This window comes from Strix aluco, chromosome 3 (assembly GCF_031877795.1).
Source record: "Strix aluco isolate bStrAlu1 chromosome 3, bStrAlu1.hap1, whole genome shotgun sequence".
Taxonomy (NCBI): domain Eukaryota; kingdom Metazoa; phylum Chordata; class Aves; order Strigiformes; family Strigidae; genus Strix; species Strix aluco.
Window position 1 is genome coordinate 102,251,043 of NC_133933.1, and position 20,722 is coordinate 102,271,764.

The following is a 20,722-nucleotide window of genomic DNA, read 5'->3' on the forward strand; positions in this document are numbered from 1 at the left end:
TGCTCCACTGTTAACCTCCATGGGTTCAGGGGCACAGCCTGCCTCACCATGGTCTGCACCACGGGCCGAAGGGGAATCTCTGCTCTGGTGCCTGGAGCACCTCCTTCCCCTCCTTCTTCACTGACCTTGGTGTCTGCAGAGTTGTTTCTTTCACATGTTCTCACTTTTCTCTTTCAACTGCTGTTGCACAGCAGTTTTTTCCCCTTCTTAAATATGTTATCGCAGAGACGTTACTACCATTGCTGATGGGCTTGGCCTTGGCCAGCGGCATGTCCATCTTGGAGCCTGTTGGCACTGATTCTTTTAGACATGGGGAAAGCTTCTGGCATTTTATCACAGAAGCCACCCCTGTAGCTCCCTGCTACCAAAACCTTGCCATGTAAACCCAAAACTAAAAGAAGTCTTATCTACAGAAAACTCATCCCTGGAATACTGGCTGTTTATTTAAAGCGTACCGTATTAAATTACTTTCCCCAGTGTAGGCTCAGATAATATTAACAATATCAGCGAGACTTGATTTAATGTGTTTCAGTTTGTGCCTGATTCTTCTTATCCTGTCAGTGAGGACTATTGGGAAGAGTCTGGCTCCCTCTTCTTCATTCCCTCCCATCAGGTACTTATATAGATAGATAAGATCTCCCCCTTGAGTCTTCTTTCTTCCAGGTTAAACAGCCCCAGCTCTCTCAGTTTATCCTCATATGAAAGATGCTCCAGTCCCTTAATCATCCTAGTGGCCCTCCTCTGGACTCAGTCCAGTATGTCCATACACTTCTTGTACTGAGGAGCTCAGAACTGAACATAGAACTCCAGTTGTGGCCTCACCAGTCCTGAGTGGAAACTCCATCTGAACACAAGAAAATACTTTTTTACTGTAAGGGTGTTCAAACACAGGGGCAGGTTGCCCTGGGTTGTTGTGAAGTCCCCATCTGTGTACAAAATCTGACTGAACACGGTCCTGAGCAACCAGCTCTAGGTAATCCTGCTTGAGCAGGAAGTTTGAAGATGACCTCCAGAGGCTTTTTCCAACTGTTCTGTGATTCTGTGAAAGCCAAATATCAAACTCTAAATTCAAATGACACTTCTACATGTAGAACTATTGCCCAACTGTAGATTGACATTAGTATCACATCCTTGGCTGTAATACTTCAACTTTGACCTTTGATTCCCTATCTCATGTATCATTTTTATGTCTGGTCTTTTCCACAGGAGGCAAGCCCAGGTGTGACAGATTTTCATTTAAAATTAAATATTTTATCTGTTCTAACATTCCAATCTTCCAGATGACCTAAAAGCCAGTAAAAATTCAGCTATCATTCCACGAAAGACAATTATCTAAACATTATTACAAATTGTATCATAATTAGAAATCTAAGTTTACTTCATAATTTTTGTATTTCTACATGACACAATGCACTAGACTACGCAAAGAATGATTAATAAAAATAATAAGCAACATCTAGAGTAGGAGTACTGAAATGTCACAATTTAAAGATATTAGAAATGTATCTATTTGCATTATTTATATAATGCAGAAATACAGCTTTGTTTTACACAAAATAACTTGTGAAATTAGTGCTTTTTCTAGAGAACAGGTCAGAAACATTGTTCAGATGTGCAGATTTTAACAACCAGTGATGCTTAATTCTGATAAAGGACCCTAAGAAGTGAAAACAATTTGTGCCAATGACAATTGAATTTCACAGAGGGAAAAGTAGAGTAATATTATTGCAAAAAGCAAGATCATGAATTAAATCATACATCAAATAAAAGTAATTGCAAATGTCTCGAATGGGTACTGAAATCTCCAAGTATAGCTCATGTATTGCAATGAGTTATAGAAGTCAAGAGATAAAATGTTTTAAATAGATCCTGCTTTTTGAATAACAATGCTTATGCACAAAACAAGCTGAGAGAATGCTAGAAAACTTGCAAGACTAAAAAGTGAGAATAAAACATAATTAGACTGTAAATCCCAATTATGTGAGGTGAATTCCCTGATAAGTTAGTTAATATATCTGAAAGTAATTAATTTTTCATTTATTATTTGTGGAAAAAAAAAATTAAAAATCCCATGAACAGCTAAATAGGATTTTCTAAAATTAAATGGCTGCATTTTTATCAACATATTTACATTCCTTCAGAAAATAAATAGTTATAAATTAAAAATTTTTTATAGCTTCTAGAATGTTGATACAACTTTCTGAAAAGCTTCAGAAGCCATTTTGCCAACAGTAAGTTGATTTTGTTTTCAGATAGTATTTACATAATAGTTAATACAATATTTCAAATTTACTATATGTTAAACATTACCTTTAAGTCTTCTTAATATTTAAGACTTTCTAATGTTAAAAATACCACTGTGACTGATGCTATTTGTAACCCAGGCTAAAAAAATCTAGAATTTAGGTAAAACTTTCCCGTGTCTGCATTTCAAATGTTGCATAACATATCTAATACCAAAATAAGAATAATAAAACTTGGAAACCCAGAAACTCTTTCCTCAGTTCTTAAATTATCAAGTTCTTGTGTTTCAGTTCAGATTAAACATTTATTTTTACACTCTTATCAAGAGGTGAACAATGTATCGTCTGGTTTGCTTTTAGAACTTTTGATATAGTTCTCAACTTGACCAATTAATTCTATAGGTTTCTCTCTAAGATACATCTGTCTCCCTCTACTTGTGATAGATGGGATCAATCTTGTTTGTTTCTTTGTATTTTGTTGTATTTTACATAATAGATTAAAGTTAATGTGGCTGGGCAGCAAAGAAGAAAGTTATATATGTTCCTTGTCCTAACTGATGCATATGGATACCTCTATGGAAAAAGTGAAAGATCGTGTTTTGTCTGATTGCAGCTCAGTAGGAGCTTTTGAAGAAGCTCTTGCAATGCAGCAAGAACCATGGTAAACAAGGATTGTCAAGCATGAACAGAGCCAGAAGGATCTTGGAAATAACAGGGAGGAGGCTTCAGAGACTACAAGAAATACAGACAGGGTTTTTTACTATCTTAGAGAGAACAGTATAGTTTTTTCTATCCAAAAGACCTCTGAAAATTACTGAACCACAGGAAAATGTATACCATTCAATTACACAATGGGTATTAGTTTTGCTTTGGGGTTTTGGTGGGGTTTTTTTGTTGGGTTTTTTGGTTTTTTTTTTTTTTTGGTTTGGTTTGGTTTTAATTATTTTATTTTTTTCCCTGAGCTCTGCTGAGTTTTACCAAAACCTACTGGGAAAAATGAAGTGCTCTCAGCAGGAAACATTGAAGAACCAGTTTCTGCTTTGCTCTGACAATTCTGGTCTGCATTCTTCCTTCAGAGCTGAAGGCTACTCTGGCACATGCACCTCTTTCATGAATGATCAGGAGAACAGCAAGGAATCTCTCACAGTTGTGTGAGAAATTAATTTTCTGAGATCAGAGTCTGAGTAAAATATATGCATTTTATCCATCCAAACTCTGCCATTGAGGCAATGTTGTTTAAAAAAAAAAAAAAAATCAACAACAATGTACAGATACCAATGTAAATTAATTTTAATGCATCAGTAACCTTTTTCCTCTGAGCCAGGGAGCATTGCTGCTTTGACTGGTAACTCAAGTATAGTTGAATAAAATCACCACTTGAATAAAAGCAGTATGAAGTCCAAACCAGATCTTTTCAGGCAAATAAATTCAAGCACAATCTCATCATAGTTTTATAAAAATTTCTGTCCTATAGTGTGTTTCTGCAATTGAAACAGGTGGCAAGATACCTGCTTCCTCACAAGTAGAGAGTTTGAATACTGTTCCAGGAACACTAAGACATGTCAGCAAAAGATAACTCACTGTGATCATTATTTGTGATGAGAATCTGGAGAATAGTGTTGATACACTACTTTTGTATACTTTTTTTCTATCCACAGGTTTTTTTTATCCCATCATCAGCTAAAATCTGATTTTGAGGATCATTTGTAGAGTCTTGACTCCTCCCTAAGTGTCCATTTCAGCTGAGATTTTAGGATAACTGCAAGTTCCTTTCTAACATTATATTTGTTAGCTCTTCATATCATTTTGACATCAAGACTGAAACTCTCTTATGCAATCCACATGATACCTTCTTCAAAATTTAGATTAAAATCCTATTCATCTCATCTTGACTAGTGGAAGGTCTAGCTTTGAAAATCACCTTATTTTTCTGTGCTGTATGTGAAAAAGACTTTCCCTGTGCACCTGCTGCAGCTTAACTCATATAGATAGAACTCAGTTTACTGACAGTGACTTGTAAAGGCTTGGCTGATATTCAGAGTGTTAATAGTGACTTCTAAAGTCCTAGGAAGATTTAATCATCTGCCTATTTGTTTGGGATTTTCAAAGTAAATATGGTGAGAATGGTGAGTGTTCTGACTTTTCATTCTTACCCCTGAAATATAGATACCCCATATATTTTATTCTGTGAATTCATAGGAGAATTATGATGGAGGCAACTAAAAACACCGAAAATGGTACATAACTATCATAGACAGCATTAATTACCTTTGTTTTAAGCTTTCAATAGTACAGCTAGCAAGTTGGATAAAAAGCTAGATTCCCCATAATTAGAAACAAGCCCTTCAAGTCAGTCTAGATGAGAATGTAGTTGGAGGAACAGTGGGAATGTGGTTTAATTCTTGTTGTCCTTGTAAAGTAGTAATTTGCAAAATCCTAGCAAAGATAAACTAGTTATTCAGTTTCTCGTGTTGCCTAGATATACCATTGTACACTTGGTATCAAATGTATTAAATCTTAACATTTTAAGTGGAATGACTTTGTTAGTTCTATCATTAGAAGCTTCTGTCACCTCTACTAGGAATTTTCAGAAAAGACCTATTAGGAATATACATTATAAACATTGTTACTTATAGTGAGTATACATTCCCTGTGTGTATGCACTTCCCTCCCAGGGAAGTAGTTGAGTCACCATCTCTGGAGGTATTTGAAAGATGTGTAGACAGGGTGCTTAAGGACATGGTTTAGTGGTGGACATGGCAGAGCTAGGTTTACTGTTGGACTTGATGATCCTAAAGGTCGTTTCCAAACTAAATGATTCTATGATTCTACAATTCTATTTCCACATTGTGTTAAGAGGGAGATTTCATCAGTATGTTAACCTAAATATTTATCTGTGATTACATATTGCATGTGCTGTTGGTGCATGTTTGGCAGCTATGGAATATTTACAAGAAAAATGTAGTTGCTGAATCTAAATTCATAATGACTGGGATTAAGTAAAACACAACACTACTGAAATTATAATTATCATTCAGAACCTTTAAATATTGTGAGTCATACAATTTATTGTCATTATTCACAGGTCCAATTATTTTGCTTTTGTGTGTAATATTTTTCAAAATACTAATAAAACTGCAGTCATATATTCTGGACATGTACTCTGGGTCATATATTCTCGGCAATTATTTTTTCAGATAGACATAGACATTGCCTTTTTTCTTGTGCTTCCCAGCTCCCTGAAATAGTATAATCATATCCTACATTAAAGGCCTGGAGACATTTTTCTAGTAACTGAATATTTCCAGAGCCTGTTGTCTAGTCTTGAGACTTAATGGGATTGTCTGACTGATCCAAACTATAAGTTTTTTTTAGCTTCCAGAAAATGTGTCTGCACTCCCACTGCCTGTTGGGAATGATCCTTGACCTGACATCCCACAAATTGTGCTTGAGAACTGACTGTTAAAGTATGAGTTGGTAATGGTCACAGTCATTCCAAGAACCAACCTAACAAATTAACAGTGTAGATCAATGTCTTTTTCCAACTTCCAGAACTGATAAAATAAGCTGATACTTGATTATTACTATAAACATAGCTATTGTATCTTACATTTTTTGCTTCCTACCATATTACTATATTTTAATACTGATCTAGCTCTTAAATAATACTGTTTGGTTCTTAAGTATTGTTAATAACTCCAATCTTTCTCTTTTTTTAACCATTTAGTAGGATAAGGGTCTATTTTATCATGAAAAAAATGCATTCTAGCAGTTAAAAAAAAAAAAAAAAGGAAAAAATTACAAACAAAGGACAAAAGTGAAATCATATTCCTATGACCCTACCTTAATACTTTGATACAAATTCAAAAAAGAACTGAGCCTTCCTTTAGCATCTGGCTTGCTCCTATGCTGATTCATTTTTCAGTTAAGAAGGACATCTAGGAGTATCAAATAATCTTGCTCTTTCTTTCTGTCCTCAACTACAGATAAAATAGACTGCAATAGTCAAGCAGTCTTTGATGAATATAGTTCCTTAATAATGAACAAATCAGGATAATACTTTCTCTAACAGAGTGTTGAGGCCAATTCACTGGACCTAAATTAGCTGGAGTTGGCAAAAATGAATTTTCTTTTCAAGATTTATGCTAGTTTTCAGGCAGATTGGGCTTAATTCCTTTGCTCTAATTAGGGAACAATTCTGTTGAATATAACAGAGTTTAACTCCTTGGATAGTTTAGGAAATTAGTTCTATTTTAGTTCACATTTAGTTCACAGATATGTCTACATTTTCAAGCAGTGTGGAGCAATAAGAGAAGATTTTTAAAGTGAAGCAGTGAAGCTACCTGATATCCATTCTATTCTTCTTTCAGGGGTTTTACTGCAGACTAGCCCTACCCATATGAATCAACCATCCATTAGTCGCTGGAGTGCACTAAATACATTCTTGAAGTGTTTATTTCAGGTTTGTTTCATATGAAGGTTCACTTGTTCTGAGATTGCTACATTATGTGAACTAAAGTATGCTAAGAGGGGATGATTTGGAGTTGGTTTCAGAAGTATATTTCTGATCTTAGTGTAAAGGTTACTGTAAATGCACCTATAAAATACCTGCTATAGGAATTCAAAAAACCTCAAAGAAATGGAAACAAGGTCATCATTGATTTAAAACTGATTTGTGGATCTGGGTGTCAAGTGCAGTAAAGATCAATGTGCTCTGCACCGAAGACTTATGTCCTTAATATGATTCCAGATTTTGAATACAAAGGTGTAAAAGATATAGAAGAATGAGATTCTTAAGAATACACCTACGTGGTAGTTAATGTACAGTTGATCTTAATTTAGTATGAGTTGTCTTAGTGATTACTTTCTAAATTTAGAAATATGCCACTTTTTTCCTAGTAGAAAAGAAAAAGTGTTGACAAATCCTAGAAACAAGATCAAAAGACAAAATTGTTTGTGAAATCTGTAATTATTTTTTATTTGTAAGAAAATCTATGCTATCTGAAATTGATCTTTTCTAAGTCTAGCAATTTGGATAACTACTAATCTATGTTGGGAAAATATTAATGAAAGTTTCGGGCTTTTAAAGACAAATTATAATCTACTATCCAACTGCATCTGGATTTTTCAGTCGGATTTTAAGTACAGTTGAAGGAAAGACATTAAAAATACTTATTGGTAATAGTACATTTGTTTAACTTCAAAAGTGCATTCATTGCAATATATAAAACACTGAGTCAGTTTTAGTGTAAAAACAGGCATAAGTGGACACATATAAATAGTTCTACATACAGAATTTTTAATGATCTAGTATCTTCTTTTCAACTGAGAAACACTAACATTCAAGGTCTAACTGTACTCATGGCACAGTGTTCATTACTATACAATCCGTTAACTTTTTTTTGATGGTTTTAACTATCTTTTACAGAAGTCTCAATTCAAATTCAATAAAACTAGTCTAAATATTCCAATCAGCTGAGTGTTAGGTACTTCATATGTTTTGTGATTTATTATATTATAAAATGGTCTGATATCACCATAGGTAATTTAATTACATCAGCAGTACTTTTATCTCAAACTGTTTAATTGTTCAGCCTTTTACAGAAAAAGAGTACTGTTTCCCTAAGAAAATTCAAGTAAATCTTCTAAAAAGTAAAATTAGCATATAGTATTTATTTATTTTGGTTAAGCAGATTCTTAAATGAGGGAAAAGGAATGAAGAACTATTGGTTGACCTTCTCACCTCTCTGATGAAATTCTAATATTTTTATTTTTTGACATTTAGAAACAGTAATGAAGAAGAAAAAAAAAATATCTCTAAAATCCATGTCTTTGGTATTGCACAGCAGTAACATCTCATTCATGAATCACAGTGTATTAAGTACAACAAATAATGTTTAGAACAGTTGAGTATTCAAGATTAAAGAAGTAAAAAGGAACACAGATGGCTAATCTAGCTGCCTTCCTAAGTATTGTTTAATAAAACAAATTGTTTCTGCATTGAACAATAAAATCATCAACAGAAGTGATACTGTCTGGAACTGCAGAGAAACAGAAACCTCAAGGCAAATAGAGCAGTAAACACGGTGGTCAGTGGCAGAACACAGATACTGGTGGCTTTGGTTCCCAACCTACATATTATTTCTGTATACGGTAAGTAAATAAAGCTAAGTTTTCTTTTGTATTTAGGATCCTCTTACAGCTTTATGTTGCCCATCATACTTTTCATTCATTCTCCTTGAAAATCCTGTTTCCATTTTTAAAAAGCTTGCACTTTCTTTACTGGCATGACTAAATATTTTCAAAGTTTAAATACCAAAAGCAAAGGTAGCATGATGATGGGCAAGAGAAATGTATATCTTGTTCTAACTCAATCTGTTTTCATTTCATTCTTCATACACCACTAATCAGGGAAGCTGATTGAAGGAATGTAAGTGAAGTAAGCACTCCATACATGCTTCAGTGTGTGTTAATGCTCTGTATCGTCATCACTGATGGTCACTTTCAGGACCTTGTTCTGTGATAGCACTATAACTATTAAAGGGCTTGAAGTTTCTTGCCCATTGTTGTGGACCTTGTGTTGTCAAGTACAGCAGTGTTAAAGGACAAAACACATTTAAAAATATTTCCATCTTCTCTCCTTTAATACAGCTGTAGTGCAATTAACTAAATATGACTTCTGTAAATTAGTATTTAGATTAAGGAATATTAGAAAGGAATTTTATCACAAAAACACAGTATGTTCCTTAGCAATTTCCATTGTTAATGTTTCTAGCAATGTTTTTTCCCCCCAGGCACCATAAGCATCATCAGTGATTGCAGCAAACCTGTGAAATTCAGCAGAGTGAAGTCAGTGGGACTAGGGGGAATGAATGCCATTCTCAGTAGCTTGTGAAATTATCTTCACATTTGGCTGAGATATAAACTCTGAATATGTCCTTGTCTTCTCTAGCTTGTACTATGACCACAGTTTTCACTAAATGTGAATGTGACCCACTGTGCCACTGCATCAGTAGTATAACTGTGTAGATCAGAGGATGATGTAAGTTCTTCAGAGAATGTAGAAAAATGTGCTGTATGAAGCATATTGACAGAGACAAGAATATTACACATCCTCCACCAACTGGAGAAGCAATTTTACTTTCTACAGGCATGCTCTGAATAGATCATCTATTCAATAAGCTCCCCCAAAGGTTTTAAGCTAAGAAATAAAACCATGTTCTATTCAAACAACATGTTTGATTATAAGCTTTTTAACAGAGAAAATAAAGGAAGACAGAACATACGCAGAAAGGGTTTATTAACAGCTCTTATGTATTGCACTGTGCAAATCACAGATTCCAGTCATCTCAATGAATTTATGGCTTACCTCAAACTCTGTGTGTTTTAGTCCTTAGAAAGTACTGTCATCACTGTGGAGGCCTGTGACTACTCATTAAGAGTTTCAAGCACCTAGGTCCCTACTGTGCGTGCCCCACCAGTCTCTTGAACCTTCTCCCCCAAACATGAAGCTTTCCTTCATTCTTTTATCATCTCTTTCAATCACCAGTGAGAAGATAAACTAGATTCACAGGAATCCACTTTTCAACTCTGTTCCAAAAGAGGTGATAACACTGAAAAGAAAATAATTCAAGTTTCACTGGTCATTAAGAAACAGCATAGTAGAGCACTGAACTGTGAGGAAGGACAAATGTATTTTGATTCTACAGATGGTTATTACATTTAAATTATATAAAATACGTTACTTTCTTCTTTCTTCTTATCTCGCAGCAAATATACTATAACAGACAAAGACACAATCCCAAATTTTTTTGAGTGATTTTGTAATATTCTGTTTATGAATAGTCCTCAGAGAACTCCAATAAGTCTCTTGAGGCCTGATGTTGTTTTACAGGAGTTATACTGCCTCTTCCCCAATGTTTCATACCAAGATAGTTTTAAGAAGAAGTTATACACAGAAATGAGTTCATAGAATCATAGAATGGTTTGGGTTGGCCTTAAAGATCATATAGTTCCAACCCCCCTGCCATGGGCAGGGACACCATCCACCAGACCAGGTTTCTCAAAGGCACATCCAGCCTGGCCTTGAACAATTCCAGGTAGGGAGGATCCACAGCTTCTCTGGGCAACCTGTTCCAGTGTCTTATCACTCTCACAGTAAAGATTTTCTTCCTTATATCTAATCTACCTTTTTTCAATTGAAAACTGTAACACCTCGTCCTATTACTACACTACATGATAAAGAGTCCCTCCCCATCTTTCACGTAGGCCACCTTTAGCTACTTGAAGGCCACTATAAAGTCTCCCCAGAGCTTTCTCTATGCTGAACAATCCCAGCTCTCTCAGCTTATCTACACAGGAGAGGCGATCCAACTTTCTGGTCATCTTTCAGCTCACTTCTGGACTCACTCCAACAGTTCCATGTCCTTCTCATGTTGGGGGCCCCAGACCTGAACACAGTACTCTGGATGGGGTCTCACAAGAGCAGAGTAGAGGGGGAGAATCACCTCCCTTGACCTGCTGACAACACTTCTCTTGACACAGCCCAGGATATGATTGGCTTTCTGGGCCATCAGAACACATTGCTGGCTCATATTCAGTTTTCAATCCACTTATATCTCCAAGTCCTTCTCTGCAGGGCTGCTCTCACTCCACTCCTCACCCAGCCTGTATTTGTGCTTGAGATTGTCTTGATCCATGTACAGGACCTTGCACTTGGCCTTGTTGAACTTCATGAGGTTTACACGGGCCCACCTCTCAAGTCTGTCAAGGTCCCTCTGGATGGCATCCCTTCCCTCCAGCGAGTCAACCACACCATACAGCTTGGTGCCATCAACAAACTTGCTGAGGGTGCACTCATCCCACTGTCCATGTTGGTCCCCATACCAACCCCTGAGGAACGCCACTTGTCACTGATCTCCACTAGGACATCAAGCCATTGACCACAACTCTTTGAGTGCAACCATCCAGCCAATTCCTTATTCACCAAGTGGTCCATTCATCAAATCCATGTCTCTCCAATTTAGAGACAAGGATGTCATGTGGGACAGTGTCAAATGCTTTGCACAATTCCAGGTAGATGATGTCAGTTTCTCTTCCCTTATCCACCAATGCTGTAACCCCATTGTAGAAGGCCACCAAATTTGTCAGGCATGATTTGCCCTTAGTGAAGTCAGGTTGGCAGTCACCAATGACCTCCTTATTTTCCATGTGCCCTAGCATAGTTTCCAGGAAGACCTGCTGCATGATCTTGCCGGGCAGAGAGGTTAGACTGACTGGCCTGTAGTTCTCTGCGTTTACCTTTCTTCCCTCTTTAAAAATAGGGATTAAGTTTCCCCTTTTCCAGTCAGTGGGAAGTTCACCAGACTGCCAGGACTTCTCAAATAAGATCAACAGTGGCTTAGCCACTTCATCCACCGATTCCCTCAGGACCTGTGGTTGTATCTCATCAGGTCCCACGGACTTGTGCACCTTCAATTGTGTTCCTTAGATGGTCTTTGAACCTGATCTTCACCTACAGTGGGTGGTTCTTCATTCTCCCATTCCCTGCCTTTGCCTTCTGCGACTTGGATGGTGTGGCTGGAGCATTTGCTGGTGAACACTGAGGCAAAAATTTTTTGAGTACCACAGCTTTCTCCATATCCCAGGCAACCAGGTCTCCTGTTTCTTTCCAGAGAGGGCCCACATTTTCCTTAGTCTTACCTTTATCACCAACATACTTACAGAAGCTTTTTTTTTTGCCCTTGATGTCCCTGGCCAGATTTAATTCTATCAGGGCTTTGGCTTTCCTAACCTGATCCCTGGCTGCTCAGACAATTTCTCTGTATTCCTCCCAGGCTACCTGTCCTTTCTTTCATTCTCTGTAGGCTTCTTTTTTGTGTTTGAGCTTGTCCAGGAGCTCCTTGTTCATCCATGCAGGCCTCCTGGCATTTCTACCTGACCTTTGTCAGGATTGTGCCCCTCTTCCCTCCAGGGCTTTATCTCATGCTACTCTGTGAACCAGATCCCTGAAGAGGCCAAAATCTGCTCTCCTGCAGTCCAGGATAGCAATCTTGCTGTTCTCCTCACTGCCTTTAAGATCTTGAACTCCACCATTTTATGGTCACTGCAACCACGGCTGCCTTTGAGCTTCAGAAGAAAGTCCAGCATAGCAGCTCTCCTCGTTGGCTCCTCTATCACTTGGAGAAGGAAGTTATCATCAACATATTCCAGGAACCTCCTGGATTGTTTATGCCCTGATGTGTTGTCCCCCCAACAGATATCAGGGTGGTTGAAGTCTCCCATGAGGACTAGGGCTTATGAACATGAGGCTGCTCCTATCTATCTATAAAGGTTCTCATCTGCTCAGTCTTCCTGGTTGGATGGCCTGTAGCAGACCTGCACTATAACATCTGCCCCTACCTTCCTTTCAGTCTTGACCCATAGGCTCTTGGTCGGCTTCTCATCCATCCCCCAGCAGAGCTCCATGCACTCCAGCTGGTCATTGACATAGAGGGCGACACCCTCTCCTCATCAACCCTGCCTGTCCTTCCTAAAAAGCCTGTATAATTCCATTCCAACACTCCAGTCATAGGAGCCATCTCACCGTCTCTATGATGCCAGTAACATTGTAGCCCTGCAGGCAGGCGCAGGTCTCTAGCTCCTCTTGTTTATTCCCCATGCTACTGTGTTTGTATAGAGGCATTTAAGGTGGGCTGCCAATGAAGTTGACTTACTGTCTGGAATTCCTTTGTGCTACTCTTCAGGTGCTCTCCTGCTGACCTGTGATCCCTCTCCAGGCTCTGGGTATCTATTGCTGGCACTGGCATCAAGTTGATAGGACTGGGATGGATTGAGGTTCCGCTCCCCCAACAACTTTAGTTTAAAGCCCTCTTCACCAACTTGTTCATCTATTTAATTCTTGAGTTCCCTTAGAACTGGATATTTCATGGAATCTGGTTCACTGTTGCAGTTGACTCTATATGTTTTGTTTTAAATGTCTTCTGTCAACACTTGAAACCCTAAAAAATTATTTGTACCCGTCTCATCAAACCCTTTCATAGTGAATATAATGACATATAATTTAGTTTTTCTAAATATCTCCCTGAATGTTCCTTTTGTACCCAGAATGTCTGTTGGTCATGGAGGGTCTCTGTTAGACTTTCTATTACTTCTGTCTTTCTAGAGATTTGTTGTTGCTTTTGATACTGTTACTTGCTCTTCAAATTCTTTTCTTCCCCCTAGTGTTTTTATATAAATCTACCTTTTCACATTCAACCTACCAGAGTCTGTGAAGTTTTTATTTTATTTATTTATAGGGACTTGCAGATTGTAGGGTCTGTTTCTTGTTTTCCTTCCCATACCCTCCGGTTTAGCCTCATCAGCTCCCTTTTATTTATTTTTAAGCCCTGATTAATGGTACACATTTTTTCTCTGTCTCCAATAAAGTATCAGTCTCTGCTTTTCTATGAACATTTAACACCATTGGCCTCTTTTAAACCTCCTTTTAACAAATCAGGGTTGTAGTGGTATCAGGCCATAAGCCAACTTCTGCTCTTTATGGATGGTTCTTAAGGGCTCTGGGACTGACATAAAGAGTGGTGGGGAAACCCACCTGCACCAAACTGCCAAGCCAGAGCAGCTCATGGCCCTGTTCAGCCATATGTACAAAGGAGGCACAGGTAGCTGCTAGGGGCTGGAGACATGCTGGGGGAGGCACGCCATACCACTGGCATAGGCACATCCTCAGAGACTGCAGCCATGGTCAACCTATACCAGGGCCAGGACATTAAGGACCTAAGCATTAGAAATCCATTAAGCACAGTGCAGCCAGGAAAAATGTGTTACATACAACACCTCAACCTCCTACAACTACTCTGGAGGAATTGGACCAGACTTCAAACTGATGTTTGGGTGTGGAAGTAACAGGTGTTTATGTATCTGTTTGTTTAAGTGTTTGTGTGATTCTTTTTCTCAATATCAGAATCACTGAATAGAATTTTATATTAGCTGGTGTACTGGTGAGTTACTTTTCTTCATAGTAGCTTGTATGGGGCTATGTTTTGGATTTGTGACCGAAACAGTGTTGATAATAAAGGGCTGTTTTCGATATTGCTGAGCAGTGCTTACACAGAGTCAAGGTCTTGTCTGTTTCTCACAATGCCCCAACAGTGAGTGTGCTGGGGGTGCACAAGAAGTTGGGAAGGGACACAGCCAGGACAGCTGGCCCCAACTGACCAAAGAGATATCCCATACCATATGACATCATGCTCAGCACAAAAAACTGAGGAAATAAGAAGGAAGGGGGGGACAGTCAGAGTTATGGCGTTTGTCTTCCCAAGTAATGGTTATGCATGATGGAGCCCTGCTGTCCTGGAGATGGCTGAACACCTTCCTGCTGGTGGGAAGTTGTGAATGAATTCCTTCTTTTGCTTTACATGTGTGCCTAGCTTTTGCTTTACCTATTAAATTGTCTTTATCTCAACCCATGCGTTTTCACACTTTTACCCTTCTGATTCTCTCCCTTATCGCACCAGATGGAGGGTGAGCAAGTGCCTGTGTGGGGTTTGGTTGTCAGCTGGAGTTAAACCATAACAGCTAGCAATAAATTAGAGTCAAATAAAATTCCCTGACTCAATACTGTTATGTCTACAATGATATTGTATGGATTGGTGAGTAAAAGACTAGCCTCCTAACTTCAGCACCGGCTGCATCACCACTCCTTCTGTCTATAGATATGGTATAACTATAGGGTAGAAATAAAGATTCTGTATTTTGAGGTGCAGGTAAATTCACTTTCTAGCATGTTCAATATTTTAGAAAACCATATTAACAAACGAATAAGTCAACAAACACTGTATGTTTTGAATGGTGTATAGTAATAAGGAAAGGATCATTTGCAAAGAATGAAAATTGGCATAAATAATGCATCATTTCCTAAGAATTATTAATTTTGTGATTAAAATCATAAGGATACAAAGGACAACTTGGTATGTCATCAAGACGGTTAGTGCATATTGTAAAACACACAGAGGGTGGAAGTCAAATTGTTCAGGCACTATAATCTGTGGCATTTCCTATATTATGTTTACATATTAAGTAATGCTGAAATCTTATGCTTTTAAATATGCATCAGAAATTAAGCAAGCATAATATCACAGCCTCAAGGAGCAGCAAGTGTGGGCTGTCCTGCAAAGGAGAGGTGCTGGGAAGGGAGAATGACAGTGACCTCAGTGACAAGGGGCACTGTCCCACAGCACCCATGTCAGAAGCACAGAGTGGGCCTGGGGATGGCACACAGTGCCAGTCAACAGTCCAGTGGTTCCCAGGCAGGTCCACAGTGAGGAGACAGGTCCTGAGATCAAGCCAAATATAAGTAAGTCAAATATTTGGGTCAGGGTCAAGGCCAGATAAGATAGGTGTAAGGTCAGGTACCAGTCCACTTGCAGCATAGCCCAGGTTAGGACCAAGGGTGAGAGCCTGAGCTTAAATGCAGCTTCTGAGTGAGGTGGGGGACCCCCAGCAAGCCCGTCCACCAGCTCCCTCTCAGCTGTTTTCACAGCAGTTTGATCCAAGGTCTACCAGAGCTACCTCAAACACAGGCACACAGTCCGCAAAGTGTGAGTGTGACATGTGGGGAGGTGGCAAGAGAAGGTTCATTCCTGGCCCCAACATGGTGACATGATGTCCCTAAGTGTTTTCTGGTTTATTGTCTTCTTTGATAGATTCTTTTTTCCTGAGAGGTTTTTAGAGTCAGATATCTTCTGTGGGTATTTCTTCAATCTTGCTTAAAAGGTACTTTATTTTTGTCATTAGTATTTAATAACTCTTATTAATAGAAAGAAAAAATAATCTTTAAGATACTGGACTGGAATGCAAATAACTTGGGATTCATTTTTGCTTTTAAATGAGTTCCCCGGGGTTCTGCATAAACCTTTTTGCTTTAGTTTTCCCTTAGTAAAAAATAGAACATTGTGCTGCTTTTCACGCAGCCTTATGTAGCCTTAAGAGTTAGATTTTCTTCAAGTATCTTACTGTGTGTCCATACAAGTCCCAGTCTTGGACTCTCTTAGTCTTCATCAATTACATGGAAGCATCTGGAATTATAGATAGGAAGATTTTGTCCTTGCCTAAACCAGACCTAAAATATAACAGTTATCATAATCACTTTCAAATTGAATCTCGACATAATTTTGTCTCATGTCATGGCATCAGTATTTTGCACACATTTAAATTCTTGGCTGATTTTCTAAGTCATGTATGTTAATATTGTAACTCTATTTTATGCATAGCTCTTTACTTTTCACACTCTACGCTATACAACTTTTCTTCCTCTTGATTTTATTGCTAAAAACCCAATCTTTGTTCTCTCTAGATACTTCTTTTCCATCTTCCCCTGTTTTTCCACTGCTTTTACAGGATGTATTTGTTTACTTGACATTATTAATTCTAGTACTGCTGTAATAATCTTTCAGTTGCATGAAGACTAATAATGATTTTTGTGAAGACAGTGTCAACTGTTAAAATACTACTGATTATTTATTTTGAAGTAGTTCAGAAGTTTTATCCCATGTAAATTTTGTGAGGAAGCACATTTTACCAGTAAAAATGAAGCCTGTATATGATATCAGAACTATGCATAATTACATGAATGAAGAGTAAAATATAAGTGGGAAAAAATTCTTCTACATTAGACATGCAATAGCTTTCTTTTTGGTGTGTCTAAAGAGTAAAATAACCTTTTATATACATATATTTTAGTAACCCCTGAGAAAATCTCATTATGGAAAAGGTATGTAAAGATGTGCTGCTGAATGTAGGATTTCTAAATATACAGTAATATAGAGCATTGATTTTAGACCTGATAATACTGACAGATATAATAGCAGCTGTAATGCATATAATAGTTAAACACTGCTACTTTAAAAGAAAAAATGCTAAATGATCCAAACTACACATTTGATAGCACATTATCTAATGGTATTATCTAACGGTATTCTGAAGATAATGGAATGGTCTCAAAATAGAAAGACTATGAGTATTCTGTAACAAGGTTAGTGGCTTTCTTGTAGGTCCATATCCTTTCTTTTTCTCTATGGGGAATTATCTCACAGGTGTGGAAACATAGACACAAAGAGAGGAATTAGAAATTAGAGTACTTGCTTGGCTGTGGAGCTAGGTTGTTAGCGTACTTCAACTGTTTAAAGGCAGAATTTGGATTCAGTAACTAAATTAAAACAAGAACTGTTCTGGGAGGAGGATCAAAATCTAGTTTCTACCCCTTCTGAGTTTAATATTCTAAGCCTCAAATCTGCTATTATTACTACTAGTTAGTCATAGTTCACACCTTTCTGGTACCTTCAAAGGCTTAAACAGTGCTAGTCACTTTGCTGCACAGAGGTCATTGAGACAGGTTCACATGCACAGCAATTTACTGATAGAACTTAGCTAAATTTTAGATGTTTTCATTCCAATTTAGGTGACAATAGGAGAGACTGAACACCACCCTTTGATATTATACTAATTTTCAACTGTTCACTGAATCATTTAATATTCTCCAGATCAAGGTTTCCACAAATAGTCCTAGTGGACTCTGTAGTCTGCTAGCTTTGACTGTGATATATCAAAAACCTCAAGTGTATGTTCAAGGACCATTGGTTTTCAGGTATATACTTTGAAAATAAGTATAGTTGATAAACATCAGGAAAACATCTATGGTTAAAGCTTATGACTAGAGCTTAGACGTCCTGGTTTACTTAGTTTTGCCACAGATAATTTTGTTATCATTATTTTTGTCAACAGAGGAAGGGAATATGGAAAGCATGCTTTTAAGCTCTTTCTCTTCCACATGCAAGTACAATTAAATGTACTAAATGAAAATCAAATCTTTAGCAGGAGTAGAAATAGGAAAAATCTGACTTTAGTTACAGTGGTGTAATTCTGATCAGTTAATTGGACTTATTATAGTTTCACATCAGTGTAATTAGATGTAGACCTTGCTTTGTTGTATATTTTCTATTTTTGTAATGAAGATTTGATATTCAACTATATTTGGTGTGAAAACAAATAGTTTTCTCTGTTTGAAGTCCTAGGCTGCCACGGAAAATACAGACGAACCTTAAGGAACAAGTGTTCTGAAGCTACACTCAGTAATGAAGCAGGTGTGAAAGACAACTCTCATTTGTCAGGTGAAACAATGACTACAAAATCAGCAGTTCGCATGTTAGTGTGCTTTCTTCAACTATGCATTGTAAATGGGCAGGTAATATGTGAGAGGCAGATGACTGCTGAATGGCGAGTGGAACCAAACCATAATGTAATAAAATGGACACCAAGGGAAAATGTCTGCTCAGACTTCTACACTGAATGCTGGAATATGAATAAGAGTATTACTGGGGAAATCTCAGAAGAACGAATTCTCAGTATCCCTCAGATATGCCCGCTACAGCTTCAGTTAGGTGATAGTCTCTTCATCTCCTCTGAGCCATCATTCCAGTCCTACGGAATGAATTTGGTAAATGTCTCCAAGGAAGAATTTATTAACTGCCCTAAAGCTGGTTTTCTTCAAGAGCAGTTGATTTTTGTTTGCCAGATAAGAGGACTACACCAGGTTGACCCTAACTGGCTTGGTGTTGGAACTCATTACTTTGCAGAGCTTCATAAGAGAGGCCCGCTCCTGTGCAACATGGGCCTTCGTCTGAACATAACTGTGAAGCAGCAGTTTTGCCAACAGTCTCCAAATGCACCATTATGCTCTGGGCATGGAAAATGTCTAAGCCATGTTTGGGAAAAAGCATATAATTGCCACTGTTTTTCACAGTATTCTGGAAGATTCTGCCAGAATTTTGATATGTGCTCCACTAAACCTTGCCAGAACAATGCCTCCTGCACTGAGAAACCAGAACTTTCTGGAGGTTCTTATGAATGCACGTGTCCTCCAAAATTTTCAGGTATTTCTTTTCCTCTCTAAGAGTAAATATTACATAGTTAATACATTTTCCTTAATGGATAATAAGACAGTTAGGACATCATTAGCAAGGTTTTTGAATAATTTGGTTGTCCATTGCCACTACCCCACCTGCACTGAGTCTGTTTTACATATAGTCACTTATAGGAGACTGTGCAGTCATTAGAAGACAGTTTGTACTTGCTTACATTCCTGTGTGCATTGTGGTGAAAAACAGAATAGATTTTAGCATGCTTCTTTCCCATTAAAGCATGAGACATAGGTAAGTACTTGTGAACTTACAGAAGTAACTGATTTTTTGTTTGTTTTTTCAGCAGTTCAAATTCTACACCAAATAACATAAATGATGTAGAGTAAGATCCGCCCCAGAAAAATTTAACCAAAATGCTGAAAAACAGCAAACAGTTTTGTGAGATGAGTATTTCATTGAACCTGCCACAAAACCTCCCTTTTCAGTTTGAAGACATTTTAAATTACATTAGAGAAATTTTTAAAATCAAAATTCATTTTTAATTGAGAAGTCACACATTTAATTAGAAAAGCAAGCAAAAGAAAATACTTACTCTTTTCTTCCAGATTATTTTGTGCTGTAAAGTTCCTTTCAAAAGGAATATGTTAAACATACTGTTATCACCAAATTAAGTATTTCACAAATGAAAATAAATCACCTAATTTATCAAGGAAATATTGCAGTACTTACCCAAAACCTATTGGAGAAACTGAATCTGTTTTTTGTCACGATCTGGATAGGAAGCCCAGAGAGTCACAACCTGATCTCCTCAGGTTAAATTAAGGTGAAGCGACACCAAACGACTGGTTAAAATTTTTTACTTGTGGTAGAAAAGAATTTAAAATTGGAAAAGGATAATAAGCAATGTGGTCTGTTATAAATCTAAAAGAAAGAAAAGAAAGGAAAGGAGAGAAAATCCAGATCACCACCCCTGGATCCAGCATTGTTTCAGGTCCAGTAACCTTAGGCAGTGGGTGCATACAGAGCAAAATTTTCTGCTGTCTTTTAAGTTCATCTTATCAGCTGATTAGCTGATTAGACGAGGAGGGGCAGGTATTCCACAAACTCATTTTTATGAGAGATGAGGAAAAAACGTGGAGCATGGATTCTGCGCATGCATTGACGGGGAATGGGGTACACCACCCCTTGTCCAATTGAGTCGGTGGTCATACTCACCCTGCCCACCTTTGGTTTTTCTTCTGTTCCCACAGATTTTTGCTGACTTCATGCTTCTTGAGCAATCATCCGATTTCAGGGGCAGAAATGCTCATCTCTTATCAGGCCTTGTCACCTCTTCGGGCTTACACAATGGAGCCAATGATTAGTGGTCCTTGTGCTTCATGAGAAACATTTGGTTTCACTCAGTCCACATTTCCCCTCTTTGAGGCTTATCTAAGGAGTTTGTCAATACAACTGCAAGGGAGTGGGGGGGGGTGCATCCTTTCGTACACTCCTGCTTCCTTGGGTGACATTCCTTAGACTAATCACAAAGGCCACAGCTTGTCCTTGAGGTTTTCTGTGTCA

General features: G+C 37.8%; 1 protein-coding gene across 1 annotated transcript in view; it reads left to right on the forward strand.

Annotated features, from left to right (window-relative positions):
• Positions 1–20,722, forward strand: part of EYS (eyes shut homolog) — a 1,110,009-nt gene that overhangs the window by 108,160 nt on the left and 981,127 nt on the right. Inside the window, exon 2 of the mRNA XM_074819828.1 lies at positions 18,308–19,171. Within this exon, the coding sequence (XP_074675929.1) occupies positions 18,308–19,171 (864 nt within the window). The remainder of the gene's footprint in view (positions 1–18,307; positions 19,172–20,722) is intronic.